This window comes from Brachyhypopomus gauderio, chromosome 8, assembly GCF_052324685.1.
Source record: "Brachyhypopomus gauderio isolate BG-103 chromosome 8, BGAUD_0.2, whole genome shotgun sequence".
Lineage (NCBI taxonomy): Eukaryota > Metazoa > Chordata > Actinopteri > Gymnotiformes > Hypopomidae > Brachyhypopomus > Brachyhypopomus gauderio.
The window spans coordinates 20,401,819-20,416,117 of record NC_135218.1 but is presented as its reverse complement, the minus strand read 5'-3'; the positions used below and the strand labels follow the sequence as shown (position 1 = coordinate 20,416,117).

Here is a 14,299-nt window from a genome sequence, read left to right as displayed (position 1 = left end):
TTTTTTTGGGGGGGGGGGGGGGGGGGTCTGGAATTGTAATTTATTGAGATTGTACGGTATTGGTATTGAAATGAGGGCAGAGATGGAATTTGAGCCAGTACTCCGTTCCAAAACTCAATGCCATCATTGCAAATTGCTGTTATATAAGTGTACTTAATGACCAAAATAAAAAGATATGATCCACATTAATAATATAGAGATGGCCAGTAACATTTCTTAAACATACCACATAAATGGATTCCTTTGTTGTCCACTTAATAAATACAAAGTGGTGAGTTCGTAATAAATACAAAGTGGAGTCCTGGAGCCCTGATGCCTTTCCCTGGAATACATTCATTGTAAGATGCTACAATAATTCAGTAGTTTGAAATTTAAATTTAAGACCAAACTGTGTTCCTTGCAGAGCCAAGACTATGTGTACAATGTGTCATGGAGTTGTCAATTAAAAAAAAAAAAGCAATCAAAATTTATTTATATAGCACTTTTTACAACAGTTGTTGTCACAAAGCAGCTTTACAAGTGTCTGAGTTCAAGCCCCCAGTGAGCAAGCCAAGGGTGACAGTGGCAAGGGAAAAACTCCCTAAGAACATGAGGAAGAAACCTTGAAAGGAACCAAGACTCAAGGAGGGAACACATCATCCTCTGGCCGACGCCGGTCACCATAACAACAATTAGAGAGATACATAAACAGAAAAGATGGGAATAAAGAATTCTCATCTTTGTGTGTATTTATATACATGTATTCGCTATGTAATTCTTATTCAGTCCTAAACTTCTTGATAGTCGTTAATAGTAGTCCAGGGCCACAGAGATACAGCCATAGCAGGAGAGAATTTGGGGTGGTGAGTGGGGCCAGGGCTGTGATCCTTCATCCACAGCTGGTTAGGCAGGAGGTGTCTGGCCCAGGGTGGATATCAGTTGTGTGAAAAGGCAGCTAACAGAATATATGGAGTATTTAATTCATTGGACTGAAGTTTCAACTAATCCATAATGGGATTGACATGCACTAAAATCTTCCTGTCTGTAAATTTCTGTGTTATTATATGGCCATATAGCAAAGGAGTTACCATTAATCCAGTAAGACAATGTAACTGACAAAGAAGAAGTCACTGATCAACAACACATTCTTGGGGATCTATCCATTTGCAGCTGTTGCAATAATTACTGCTAAGATACAACCTAGTGCCTACATCTGTCACAGAAAGTGACTGAAGTTCGTGCCTCAACTGTGTTGCTGCAGTGTTCTCTGTTGTGGGTTTGTGGAGTGGAGAAGGGTTCACTTGTGTGAATAAGGGCTTGCATGAGTGTGTACTGTCTATTATGAGTCACAATACAGTATGGTGCATGGTCTTATACAACTGAATCCACTGTTATTAGTCATCCACTGCTTTTTAGACCAAGGTGCATCTGACGAGGTTAAGGTGACTAATTTCAACTTCATCTGAAAGAAACGGAGAACTCCCCTTCCCACTCACCGAGACATATTTTAGTTTTTGCCCAGCGGGGAGGCCCACTCAAAGGCGTTTATACGACTTTAAAAGACATGTGATGTAACAGGATCCGACCTGCGCCACAAGAAGGGGCCGTTGTACTTTCACACGGAATTTGACGGCTTTTTTCAGCGGTTAAATAAGACACTTTCTGCGTCACAAAAATGCTCATTGTGCATGTGATGTGGATTTACGAAAAATAGGTGAATTAGGTTTTAACTTGTTAAAAATTATTAATCATTACAGACAGCGGTTCTTGGAAATTTGCACGTGTACTGTGGGCAAGTAAATGAAATACACTGAGCATACCAGTACGAGCGTTTAAAACAGCACTTGTGTTTAAATCGTATGTTTTTACACTGACTTTATAACCATTTTACAGTGACTTTTAGCACATTTGGATAGCCATTTACAATGTTTGTCCAGGCGCTTCATTGTGGTAAGTGTGTGACTATCTGTCCGCGCCGGTGACGGTGGCGACAGCTGTAGTTTCATACGTAGTGTGTACAGTTGCACAACTTCAAAAACAGCAGCAAATTTGTGATAAACAAGGTTCCACAGCCACGATAGAATAAGAGTCATTTCAAGACACCGGACACAATCATGCCTCGCACGAGTAAACTAATTTGGGATTTAAGGAATCGTTCACTCGGCTTGGATGAAAGAGCTAATTTTGTGCGAGCTGGTTACATAGGTAAGAAAACGCTGTTTTGTAGTCCGTGTTCTGTAGCTACTGATTTCATAGTGGCTCGCTATTCACAGGATATTGCCTGTCATTTGTCGACCTGGCTGTAACAATTTTAAAATAAAGTCAATTTAGTTAATTTGTGTACTCTTTATAGGCACACGAGAATTTGTCCAAAGACTAAAACTTGAAGCTTCTTTAACTGTCCATGATGGCTGTGTGAGTAGTCCATAATACATTTAAGGAAGGATTCAACCTGCATAAAGGAATGTAAAAGTATTATTGCCTTTTTGCCCAGGTAAATACAATCTGCTGGAATGATACAGGTGAATACCTCCTTTCAGGATCAGATGACACCAATCTTGTCATCACAAACCCTTATTCTAGGAAGGTAAAAGTAGTTTTATTATAATTTATGGTTTTTTAAGCCGTCCAAATGTTATACCAACCTTGTGCTTTCTGTATTCACTAGGTGCTGCTTGGTTTTCCCTCTCATCACCAGTCCAACATCTACAGTGCCAAATTCATGCCAGAGTCCTGTGACAACTGGGTTGTGTCCTCAGCAGGGGATGGAAATATCCACTATACAAACATCAGCCGCAGCCCTGACATCACTCAGTACAAGTTTACATGCCATCATGGAACTGTATACGAGGTACAGCATCATTCAAAGGAACCCTTTTTTAGCTTGCAGAGGATTAGATGCTGTGTTCTAGATATATCTGTAAGTTTTAAAGACATCTTGGATCGTTGAAGTGAGAATTTTATCTTTTTACATGTAGGTAATGTACTATTAGTCCCTCATAGTTGGTTTTCCCTTTGGAACTAATGTTTCCTACAGATTCTTACAGTGCCAAAGGACCCACATACGTTTCTCACATGTGGAGAGGATGGAACTGTCAGATGGTTTGATGTCAGGTTAAAAAGGGAATGCAACAAAAGTAGATGCAAAGAGGTAACAAGTACATGCTTCTCTCTGTGTTTTCTGTGTACTGGTTCAATATTTACATACAGAATGTTCTGTTTATTGGTGTTCATTATCATTCTGTTGTGTTGCATCAGGATGTCCTCATAAACTGCCATAGGGCTGTCAGCTCCATGGCCATCTCACCTGTAGAGCCCTATTGCCTAGCTCTGGGTTGCTCTGATAGCTCAGTACGCATCTACGACAGAAGGATGCTGGGGACAATCACTACAGGTGTGACAAAAGATGTCTGAGGGTAAAAGGAAGTCATTGAGTTCATGAGTGTTGGATTTAAATGTTGTATTCAGAGAGCAGAAAACTACACTGTATTGCCAAAAGTATTCACTCACCTTCCTTGACTCACATATGAGCTTAAGTGACATCCCATTCATAACCCATAGGGTTCGATATGACGTTGGTCCACCCTTTGCAGCTAGAACAGCTTTAACTCTTCTGGGAAGGCTGTCCACAAGGTTTAGGAGTGTATTTATGGGGATTTTTGACCGTTCTTCCAGAAACGTATTTGTGAGGTCACATACTGAGGTTGGACGAGAAGGCCTGGCTCTCAGTCTCTGCTCTAATTCATCCCTATGGTGATCTATTGAGTTGTGGTCAGAGCTCTGTGCAGGCCAGTCAAGCCTTTCCATTCCATTCTTTCACTGTTTGTAAAAACAGTCTGCATGTCTAGGTGCTTAATTTTACCTGTGGCCATGGAAGTGATTGGAACATCTGATCCTGATATTTGGATGGGTGAGCGAACACTTTTGGCAATATAGTGTATGGTAATCCTAATCTATATATATATATATATATATATATATATATATATATATATATATATATATATATATATATATATATATATATATATATATACATATATATATATATATATATATATATATATATATACATATATATATATATATACATATATATATATATATATACATATATATATATATATATATATACACATATATATATATATATATATATATGTGTGTGTGTGTGTGCGTGTGCGTGTGTGTGAACACAAAAGATCTGCCTGAACACAAGATCAGAGACTTTCCAACGTATGAGACAATGTACTAAGAATTTAGTATTCTTTATTCTTCTGTAATATGAACCAGGGAGCTTCTCCAGTGGTGGAGCTACAGGTATCTGCCTACGCTTTGTGCCTCCTCATCTGCTCAGCAGGTCATGCCGTGTGACCTCACTGTGCTACAGCGCTGATGGGCAAGAGGTACTTGCCAGCTACTCGTCAGACTACATCTACCTTTTTGACCCCAAGAATAACCAGGCTTCCAAATTAAAGGAACTGTCTGAGTCCAAGAGAGAAGAGGTGAGGTTAAGGAAGGGAACTGGCAAGACCAATTTCTGTAAATACAAAAAAACTTTTCAAACAGTGGGAGGTTAAGCTGGTTATGTTACCTGGATCTTGGTGGTTGAGACCAGACAGTATCTCAGTAGTTAGTCAGAATGATGTTAGGAAAGATGATGTAACTGGACAGTCTCAGACAATTTACTTCATTTAAAAGGGGTCCTTGCTGAATCTCTTTTCACAAGATATATCAAGTAATATTTATTATGCCACTGTACAGTCTTACACCATTGCTACTAAACTGTAATGCTTACATTCTGTTTTAAACCAGTTCTGATGGGGACCTGTTCACATTTTGCTGTGGAACAAAATGTGCTGATGCCACATGATGCCACATTCTTCCCAGCAGGCTTTGCGTATTCTAAGCTGTGTGTCAGAGTGGAGAGCTTAGATGCCTTTCCCAAAACAGCCTTCAATGCAGGCAGCTAGCTACTGTAGACAGAAATAAACTAGAACTGGCTACCACCATCACAGTAGTCTTTTGAGCATGCTTGACTTATTTGTCAAGTATCACTCTCTTATTTCATTTACTGTAACTCAATTATGGGGGGATACATGACTGAGAAACCTAGAAGGAATAATAATTGTGTAGCTGAGCACTGATTACTTCTTATCAGTTTTTATCCCTCTGTTTGACCATTTGTTCCCATAGACTTCTCATATATTTTAACACAATTCAAGCTAAAATGACCAAACTTGCTGGGTGATCAGTGGATTGTTGGCGATGACATGTCCACTTTTCACACCTGGATCATTCATCCCTTCTCCTCTATCCTTCATTCTTCCTCCAACTTTAGAAACAGAACCACTACATTTGCTTATTGAACTACTAGGTCCAGTCACCAAATTGCATTTTATACTGACTGCACTAATCTTTCTACATCTTCTATCATTTGATTTAACCCTCCGTACTTCCATAGGAACCTATAAATTTTATAATTCTCTTAATTCTCAAGCTTTTGCCATCAAAGACTCAGCAGTTGACCCCAAGCTGTGAACTTATTATACCGATATCCTTCATCTGTCCCTCACTTCCACCCTTTTTTCTATTCCTTAATCCTCCAATTGAAAATTTATTTTAAAGATTTTTTCATTTCTAATGTAGTTATCAGGTTTATGTTCAATTTGTGATAAAATCATATATCTTCATAATAATTGCATTACTGATTGGCAGTTACCATAGTCATAGTTTTCATACTGTTACATCTCAAAGTTTAGGATTTGTTATTTGTTGCTGGAACTATATTAAGGAATGCAAAGCTAACTAAGGATGCCACTGGAAAGTTATCTGAGCCAGTACTGGCAATAGGAATATTTTTGTCATTTATGTGAACCCTGACAGATCTTTGGTTATGTCACCTCTAACAGCAGAAACCATCTGTAAAGCGACTGAGACTGAGAGGTGATTGGTCAGACACTGGTCCCAGGGCCCGTCCAGAAAGTGAGAGGGACCGAGATGGTAAGTGGTACCTAAAGCCTCACCCACAATAAAACCTCACTGCACACAAATACACAAACACATTAAAGCATAGGGGAATTAGCTTTCTGGTATGCTTAGAAAACTGTGTGATACATGCTGCTCAATTTATTTTGAGCAATTTGCCCTAAAGTAAGGGTTTGAAAACACTTTTGAGCTTGAGTAAAGTCAGCTCTCTTTACCATTTCCAAAGAAAGGTTTTTTTTAATCTCATGTCTCTCTCATATAGTCCCTCCATCACTGCAGCTCTCCAATGTGTAGAACAACTCTGTTTCCTTAACATGTGTGATATGAGCAGATGTCCACCCATGTGCTTCTTCTCCCATCAGGAGAGTCCAGCTCAAATGTGTCACTGATGCAGAGGATGTCAGGCATGTTGTCGCATTGGTTTGAAGAAGCCATTGAGGCTCATAGTGGCGGGGTCCGCTCCTCACACCCAAGTGGTGAGTCTTCCCATAACGGGGCATTTCCAGGACATGTCATGCTATAAGACCAAATCTGCATATATGTGCAGTGCACACCTTGGCCACCGGTAGCCAGGTGTGTGTGACGTCATTGTGGATACGTTTTTTAGGGGCAGTCACTCAGTCAGCTGATACCAGCATGGTTTCTGCCGGAGCTCAAGCAGAGTCCAGTGTTGAGGATGGTGTGCAGGTTCAGGCTACCCCACACCCCGTGTCTTTCCACACCTCTGGTGCAGGCTCCGCCTCCTCATCAGGCCCCACCTCATCTCATACTGCTCAGCATGATGGTGAGTTCCACTTCGTTTCACACATGGAAAAAATGTGGTTTTATGTAATTAGCCAAATTCATGTTTCAAGTTTGTTAACTAGATGTACAAGCATGGAGTGTGATTTTTACTGGGAGTTCATTGTAGTGTTCACTCAAAAATCCACTGATTTTAAACTTATCAATATTTTCACTGCCTGTGAGAATGTGAGTTTAAAGGTAGATAGAAGTTATACAGAATTGGCATTTATTTAAATAATGTCTAATCAATAATTTGATTAATCTAATTAAATGTCAGTGTTTCCTTTGCCTCTTTATTTAGATTATTTATTTAGATTATTATTCAGGTTTATACATTTTATTATAGTGTATGTCAGCAAACCTTTAATCAATATGAAACCCGTTTCCTCTTTTGAATTACATCATGGGACAGTGATGTAAAAGTGTATTGCAGATAAATAAATAAATACAGAAATCAGGATGTGTGCAAGGATGTTCTTTCCACTTTCATCAGTGGCAACAAAGGATTTGTTCTTCAATGAACAACTTCCTGACAGCCATTATTGATATATAATTTGAAAGCCACAGATTAATACATTTTTCAAGACTTGTGAAAACCATTAATTGATAATTCAGCAATTGTATGTCAGGGTTGGGTTCTTACCCTGGTGGTGTTCCTCCATAACCAGAGCATATCTTCAGCCTGCAATACAGCATCATCAGACTTCCAACAGCAGTTGAAGGTGAAGCTCACCCTGGACTGTCATCATGCATAAGTGGACAGACAGGGTTTTTTTAATGTATATGTTTAACTGGGCATGGCCTAATTAATAACCAATCAGGACTGAGTTATAGAGCTCCGTGCAGCAGGAGGCTCAGTATAAGAGAGAGCAGAAGACATGCCCAGAGAACAGGGCTAAGCAAGTCAGGTGAGGCCTCCAGAAGACAGGATGTAGGAAATAGACATATCAGTCAGTCTTAAATGTGCCAGTCATAATCATATGACAAATGTTGCATGTGTGTGCACACTGGGACAGAGATGGAAGGGCACAGCAGAGTGGAGGCTGAGGGACACTCTCACACAGAGCTGAGTGCAGCCGTCCAAGGGTCAGGCACTGAAGACAGCGGAGATGAGACAGTACAAGCTCCCTCCACACACACCCTTAGAGGATCATCTGCAAGGTATACACACAAACACACTGGCCACTTTATAAGGTACACCTGTTCAACAGCTTATTAAAACAAATATCAGTGCATATAGACATGGTGAAGATTATGTGCTAAAGGAATAAGGCCTTGTTGATGTCAGAGGAGAATGGTCAGACTGGTTCAAGCGGTTAGAAAGGCAACACTAACTCAAATAAGTACTCTTTGCTGAGGTATGCAGATGATCATCTCTGAAAACACAGCATTCTTAATAAATGATTAATAAAAACATTTAGTATCTTTCAAACCACAGCTCACCTGTGCTGTTGCTGACCATGTCCATCCATTTATGGCCTCAGTTTTCTGATGGATATGTTCAGTATGATAACACATCACGTCACAAAGCTCAAACCATCTCAAACTGGGTTCTTGAACATGACAATGTACTCAAACGGCCTCAACAGCAGATCTCAATCCAATAGAGCATCTTTTGAGATGTGCTGGAACCAGAGAATTGGCATTATGGATGTGAAACCAACAAATCTGCATCAACTGCATAATGTTGTGATCATGTCAGTATGGACCAAAGTCTCTGAGGAATGTTTCCAGCATGATGAATCTGTACCACAAAGAATGAAGGCAATTAAGAATGGAGAAGGGCTCCAACCCAGTACTAGCAAGGTGTATCTAATAAAGTGACTGGTGAGAGTGTGTGTGAGAGTGTTTGTGTGTGAGTGAGAGCATGTATATGTATGTTTGAAATACACATTAACACAATGCAACATGTAATACTAACAGTCAGATTGTCAGTTACACTGACTCCCATTTGTTTTATGATCTTTTTTTTTCTGCCCCAAAGATTAAACTTAAGGGGATCAACTATAGGAGATCGGGTTCTCAGGTAAAGATTCATTATTATATTACATTTGTGTGTGTTCGTGCATGTGTAAGAGAAATCATTCTTCAGTACCACATCAATAACAAAACAAACCTGTACATCTAAGTTGCCACATTTAGTCAATTATGATTTTCACCCCAATCGAAATTTGTCCTCCACATTTACCCATCTATGCAGTCAGAACACACACACACTAGTGATTACTAGGGGCCTGTGGTGCACGCGTGACCAAAGTGGTGTGCAGCCCGCTCTGACTACACTCACAGCCACTTTATTAAGTACACCTGTGCAACAGTTCATTAACACAAATGTTGAATCAGCCAATCACATGACAGCAACTCAATGCATTAATGCATGTAGAAACGGCCAAGACGATCTGCTGCAGTTCAAACCGAGTATCAGAATGGGGAAGAAAGGTGATCTAAGTGACTTTCAACGTGGCATGGTTGTTGGTGCCAGACCGGCTGCTCTGAGTATTTCAGAAACTGCTGATGCTGGGATTTTCATGTACAACCATTTCTACAGTTTACAGTGAATGGTCTGAAAAAGAGAAAATATCCAGTTAGCGGCAGTTCTGTGGGTGCAAATGCCTTGTTGATGCCAGAGGTCAGAGGAGAATGGCCAGACAGGTTCGAGCTGATAAATCAGCAACAGTAATTCAATTAACCAACCATGTCGTTACAACCGAGGTATGCAGAAGAGAATCTCTGAACACACACGTCAAACCTTGAGGCAGATGGGCTACAGAAGCAGAAGACCACACCGGGTGGCCCACTTGTCAGCTAAGAACAGGAAACTGAGGCTACAATTCGCACAGGCTCACCAAAATTGGACTATAGAAGATTGGAAAAACGTTGCCTGGCATGATGAGTCTCGATTTCTGCTGCGACATTTGGATGGTAGGGTCAGAATTTGGCGTCAACAACATGAAAGCATGGATCCATCCTGCCTTGACTCAACGCTTCAGGCTGGTGGTGGTGCAATGGTGTGGGGGTTATTTTCCTGGCACACTTTGGGCCCATTAGTACCAAATGAGCATCGTGTCAATGCCACGGACTACCTAAGTATTGTTGCTGACCATGTCCATTCCTTTATGACCACAGTGTACCCATCTTCTAATGGCTAGTTCCAGCAGGATAACGCGTCATGTCATAAAGCGCGAATCATCTCAGACTGGTTTCTTGAACACGACAATGAGTTCACTGTACTCAAATGGCCTCCACAGTCACCAGATCTCAATCTAATAGAGCACCTTTGGGATGTGGTGGAACGGGAGATTCACATCATGGATGTGCAGCCAACAAATCTGTAGCAACTGCGTGATGCTCTCATGTCAATATGGACCAGACTCTGAGGAATGATTACAGTACCTTGTTGAATCTATGCCATGAAGGATTAAAGCAGTTCTGAATGCAAAAGGGGGTCCAACCTGGTACTAGTAAGGTGCTTCTAATAAAATGGCTGGGGAGTGTATGTCCTGAACATCATAATAGTCAGGTTTGTATCATAATAGTCATGTGCTTCTGATGATAGCAACAGCAGGGCCTTAAAGTCTTGGTGCTCATGTACGTTTCTCACACTTAACGTTTCTCAGCATTAACACAGAACATGTACAGTAGCTTATCTTCAAGTTTCTGATTGTGTGGTATTGAGTAGGACTGCTGCCATCTACCTTCACTGCACACTTTTAAATGTTCATAGCTTAGTATTCATATCTCCTCAAACACAAACGATTGCTTGTGTCCTTGTGCTTCTTCAAATGGCCGCCAGGTGTATTTCCTGCATGTCTTCATGGCTCTTCCTCTGGTTTAGACGGGCAGCAGCTGCCAGGATTCAGGAAATTTTCCGCAGAAGGAAGGAGCGAGAGGAGATGGAGGAGACTGAGGCTCTGAACATCACAAGGCCTATTGCAAAATTATCCTTCAAGGGCCACCGTAATTCCCGAACCATGGCACGTTCACAGTGAACAGTGACAGACCTAGATATTAGTTCATCAGGATTTTAGAAGTATAAAATCCCAGGAATGTTGATCATTGATCACCTCTTTGTGTTGTGGAGCTGGAGTTTAACGAAACTGCATAGAAAATCTCAACAATATGTGGTTAACAATCTGGCATACGCTGAGGCATGTCAGTATACTGTAGTATTGTATCGAAATGATGAAAAGTTAAGGAATACATTACAGTGATGTTCCTTCAGCCTTTGAGGACACTGATTATATATTTGCTACAGTAGATTAAAGAGGCATGTTTCTGGGGCAACAACTTTGTGCTGAGTGGTTCAGACTGTGGCCACATCTTCATATGGGACCGCCACACTGGAGAGCATGTGATGCTGCTGGAAGCAGATAATCACGTTGTCAACTGTCTACAGCCGCACCCATATGAGCCATGTAAGCATTCCCAGCATCCTAAGCACTGCTCAGCTGAAGTTTTAAACACTGAAATGCACAGTATATGAATATATCGCATATATAGCAACATATAAAATACAGGTATACAATAGAGTTCTATGATCATTATTACATTTGGATGCATGTATTTTAGACCACATATATAATGTCTTAAATGTATGCCTTATAATGTCTTTGTGGGTTGTTTTTTGTCAGTGCTGGCATCATCTGGAATTGATTATGATATAAAAATATGGTCCCCTATGGAGGAGTTTCCATCATTTGACAGGGTGCTGACTGAAGAAGTAAGTTCCTTCTGTTTCAGGTCTGACTCCATCAAATGAGTGGCCAAATTGTAATACACACAATACATTATAAGCTATTTGTCCGCAAAAACACTGTCCAACATATCAATAAACATTAGTGCAATAGCATTTACTTTATTCATATTGTATTGATGTAAATAAACATTCACACATTAAGAAGCCACAGCAATTTTGTTGTGTTTTTTGAAAAGGTTGTAATATGTTAGGAGAATGGCAACACAATCACGTTTAGTTCCCATACCTAATTGTGACTAATTATACATTTTGGCTTCAGTGTTCAACATGGGAATGACTTTATACACAATAAACATTTCAGTTAAAACCTACAGATTAAACATTTGCAAACTGGCCAAAACACATAACAGAAGTTGTGTAGAAGTGTATAAAAGAGCAAAAACTAAGTATGTGGGTTGTCTGTTTCTTTTATTTAAATCAGATGAACACTTACAGCTCAAATAAATTTTTCCTGTTAAATAACTTTTATTTAGTGACCTAAGATATTTCACATTACTTTAAACGTGTACCTCAGACCAAGTAGTATTTCAAGCAAAACCATTTTAATACACGTTTATGGGATGGTTTGTCTCCCCCTGCAGGTAATTATGCGTAATGAGCGGATGCTGGAGGAGAACAGAAGCACTATAACAGTACCAGCATCGTTCGTGCTCAGAATGTTGGCCTCCCTCAGCCACATACGCTCAGGTGAGTTTACCTTCCGCCTCTGCAGTAACACATCAGCTTTAGTTCTGATTTGTTCAGCAAGAGGTCCATTATATTGCCTTATATTTTTTTACAAAACTCAGATCATGTTGTCTTCATTCAAGCTCACTGTAGTCATTTTCTTTTCAGATCGATTCGAAAGAGATTCAGCTGAAGGCTCAGGACAAGAGAATGAACACTAATCCACAGTTTGGCAAATGATGGCCAATGAGATCTTATGTGTTATGCAGTATTTATTTTGGCAAGAGCTTAATTTGCTAACTTGTAAATGTGCCATATTTTGTCAATTGTGATTTTTTTTTCACCACAATCGAAATTTGTCCTCCGCTTTTTACCCATCTGTGTAGTTAGAACACACACACACACACACACACACACACACACACACTAGTGACTACTAGGGGGCTGTGGATCACACGTGCCCAGAGCAGTGGGCAGCCAGCCCGGCACCCGGGAAGCAGTTGCTCAAGAGCACCTCAATCATGGCCTCAGGTCTGGGAATCGAACCCACGACCCTCCGTTCACAAGACCAGTTTCCTACCACCAGGCCATGACGGCCCCATAACTTGCTTAGTGTTGACATCCACATGCACAAATATTCACTATTTACTAAAGACATTTATCATTATTTATTATTTACATTTATCAAATGGAACAAATATGAATGCTTGATTGAATAGTTTTGTTGTTTAAAAATGGTAATGTGCCACTATCCTAAAAGCATCACCCATATTAAAGAGATTTATAATGATCCCCTGATGGGTGGGGCACACCATAGTAGCTTCTGTGTTTCACATAAGTGACGTGCTGTTCTTTCCTTTGAAGACAACATGAGGATGTATGCATTTTAAAAAATGACTTCAAGATGCATATTGTAAAATCAGATACACAATGCTTTAAATTGCATAGTTGGTCACCTGAGACAACTATGTTAAAGCAATGTAATAGGGTAGATTGTAAGTTTTTTTAATAAAAAATGTATCTGCTTAAAACAAAAATATTTCAGGTTTCTGCAAATTGTTTATTTTAAGAATGCTTCAGCTAAACCAGGTGTACATCCTGATTGCTATTACTAAAATAGCTGGGGGGAAAATGAATGCCTCTGTGCACATCCTGGGCTCAGCAAAAAAAAAAGAAAATAAAAAAAAACATATCCCAGTCGTTAGCCAATAAGGAAATTTCTCTACAAAGAGGTCTTTCCTGCCTTTCAATTGTACATGTGTATGCAGCAAATAAAAGTGCAAGGATGAAGAATGAAGAGGGCATGGAGTGAAGTGGACCTTCTGATATTTCTAGAATAATAAAATTAATTAAAACTGATTTAGTTTTTAAATAGAAACACTGCTAATAGCTGCATAGTTTTAGTTGATAATGGAAAACAGTTTGATTTGTTCCTCTGCAATCACTGCATGGAGTGGATGCCAGAATATGACGATACAATTCTGCTGTTGAAGAATATGGGTCCATTTAAGATTTCACTCCAATCCTATTTTTTTTATATTATAAATACAAAACAGAAATTACTCCTCTATCCTGTCCAAAGCATGTGTAAGCTCTGGATCCAGTGATGAATTATCAAAATAATGGATTTTTTAAAACAAACAACAATTCTAATAAAGTCATATTGATTTTTATAACAAGCACATGGGTCCAGATACCTAGTATGCACCAGCACAACTAGAGTGAACACATAATAACATGACTGGATGACAGCATCAGCTTCTCAGATTACCAAACGACTCAATGACAGGGTCCCTGAGCTCCACACCTTCATATGTAGTCCATTACCTTGATTAAGGTAAGTCTTGAGTCTAGATTTAAAGATTAGGACTGTGTCAGAATCTCGGATTGGAGCTGGAAGACTGGGGGACTTTAAAGGAGAAGGTTCTGCCTGTAGTTTTGATCACTTTTGGAACTAAGAAATCCTGCATTTTGAGAGCACAGCAGGCAAGGCAGGTTATTGTATGCAATGAGTTCACTCAGATAGTGTGGGGCAAGACCATTTTAGACTTTGTTTAACCAGAAATTTTACCAGAAGCCATTGCAATGCAGAGAGTAGGACTAATGTGACTGAATTTTCTAGCCCTA

At 39.8% G+C, this 14,299-nt stretch overlaps 1 protein-coding gene across 9 annotated transcripts; it reads left to right on the top strand.

Moving 5' to 3' along the window:
• The first annotated feature begins 1,540 nt into the window (after positions 1-1,540).
• LOC143521851 (DDB1- and CUL4-associated factor 6-like) lies at positions 1,541-13,189 on the top strand. 9 transcript variants are annotated; one of them, XM_077015274.1, is made up of 19 exons: positions 1,548-1,693; positions 1,873-1,929; positions 2,043-2,184; positions 2,333-2,394; positions 2,474-2,566; positions 2,648-2,830; positions 3,017-3,130; positions 3,238-3,373; positions 4,273-4,484; positions 5,892-5,982; positions 6,330-6,443; positions 6,575-6,751; positions 7,767-7,911; positions 8,735-8,776; positions 10,586-10,724; positions 11,009-11,165; positions 11,382-11,470; positions 12,088-12,193; positions 12,341-13,189. In XM_077015274.1, exons 3-19 carry the CDS (start codon positions 2,094-2,096, stop codon positions 12,391-12,393), a joined length of 2,004 nt encoding a protein of 667 aa, XP_076871389.1. In that variant the 5' UTR covers positions 1,548-1,693; positions 1,873-1,929; positions 2,043-2,093; the 3' UTR covers positions 12,394-13,189. The 9 variants fall into 9 exon arrangements, with proteins under 9 accessions (XP_076871395.1, XP_076871390.1, XP_076871389.1 ...); XM_077015272.1 differs by having other exon boundaries at positions 1,873-2,184; XM_077015273.1 differs by having other exon boundaries at positions 1,548-1,929.
• Positions 13,190-14,299: the final 1,110 nt, after the last annotated feature.

Coding starts and splice junctions, on each gene's coding strand:
- LOC143521851 (XM_077015274.1), top strand. CDS start 2,094: ATGCCTCGCACGAGTAAACTAATTTGGGATTTAAGGAATCGTTCACTC. Junction 2,567..2,647: donor CAAACCCTTATTCTAGGAAG/GTAAAAGTAGTT, acceptor TGTATTCACTAG/GTGCTGCTTGGTTTTCCCTC. Junction 4,485..5,891: donor CTGAGTCCAAGAGAGAAGAG/GTGAGGTTAAGG, acceptor CACCTCTAACAG/CAGAAACCATCTGTAAAGCG.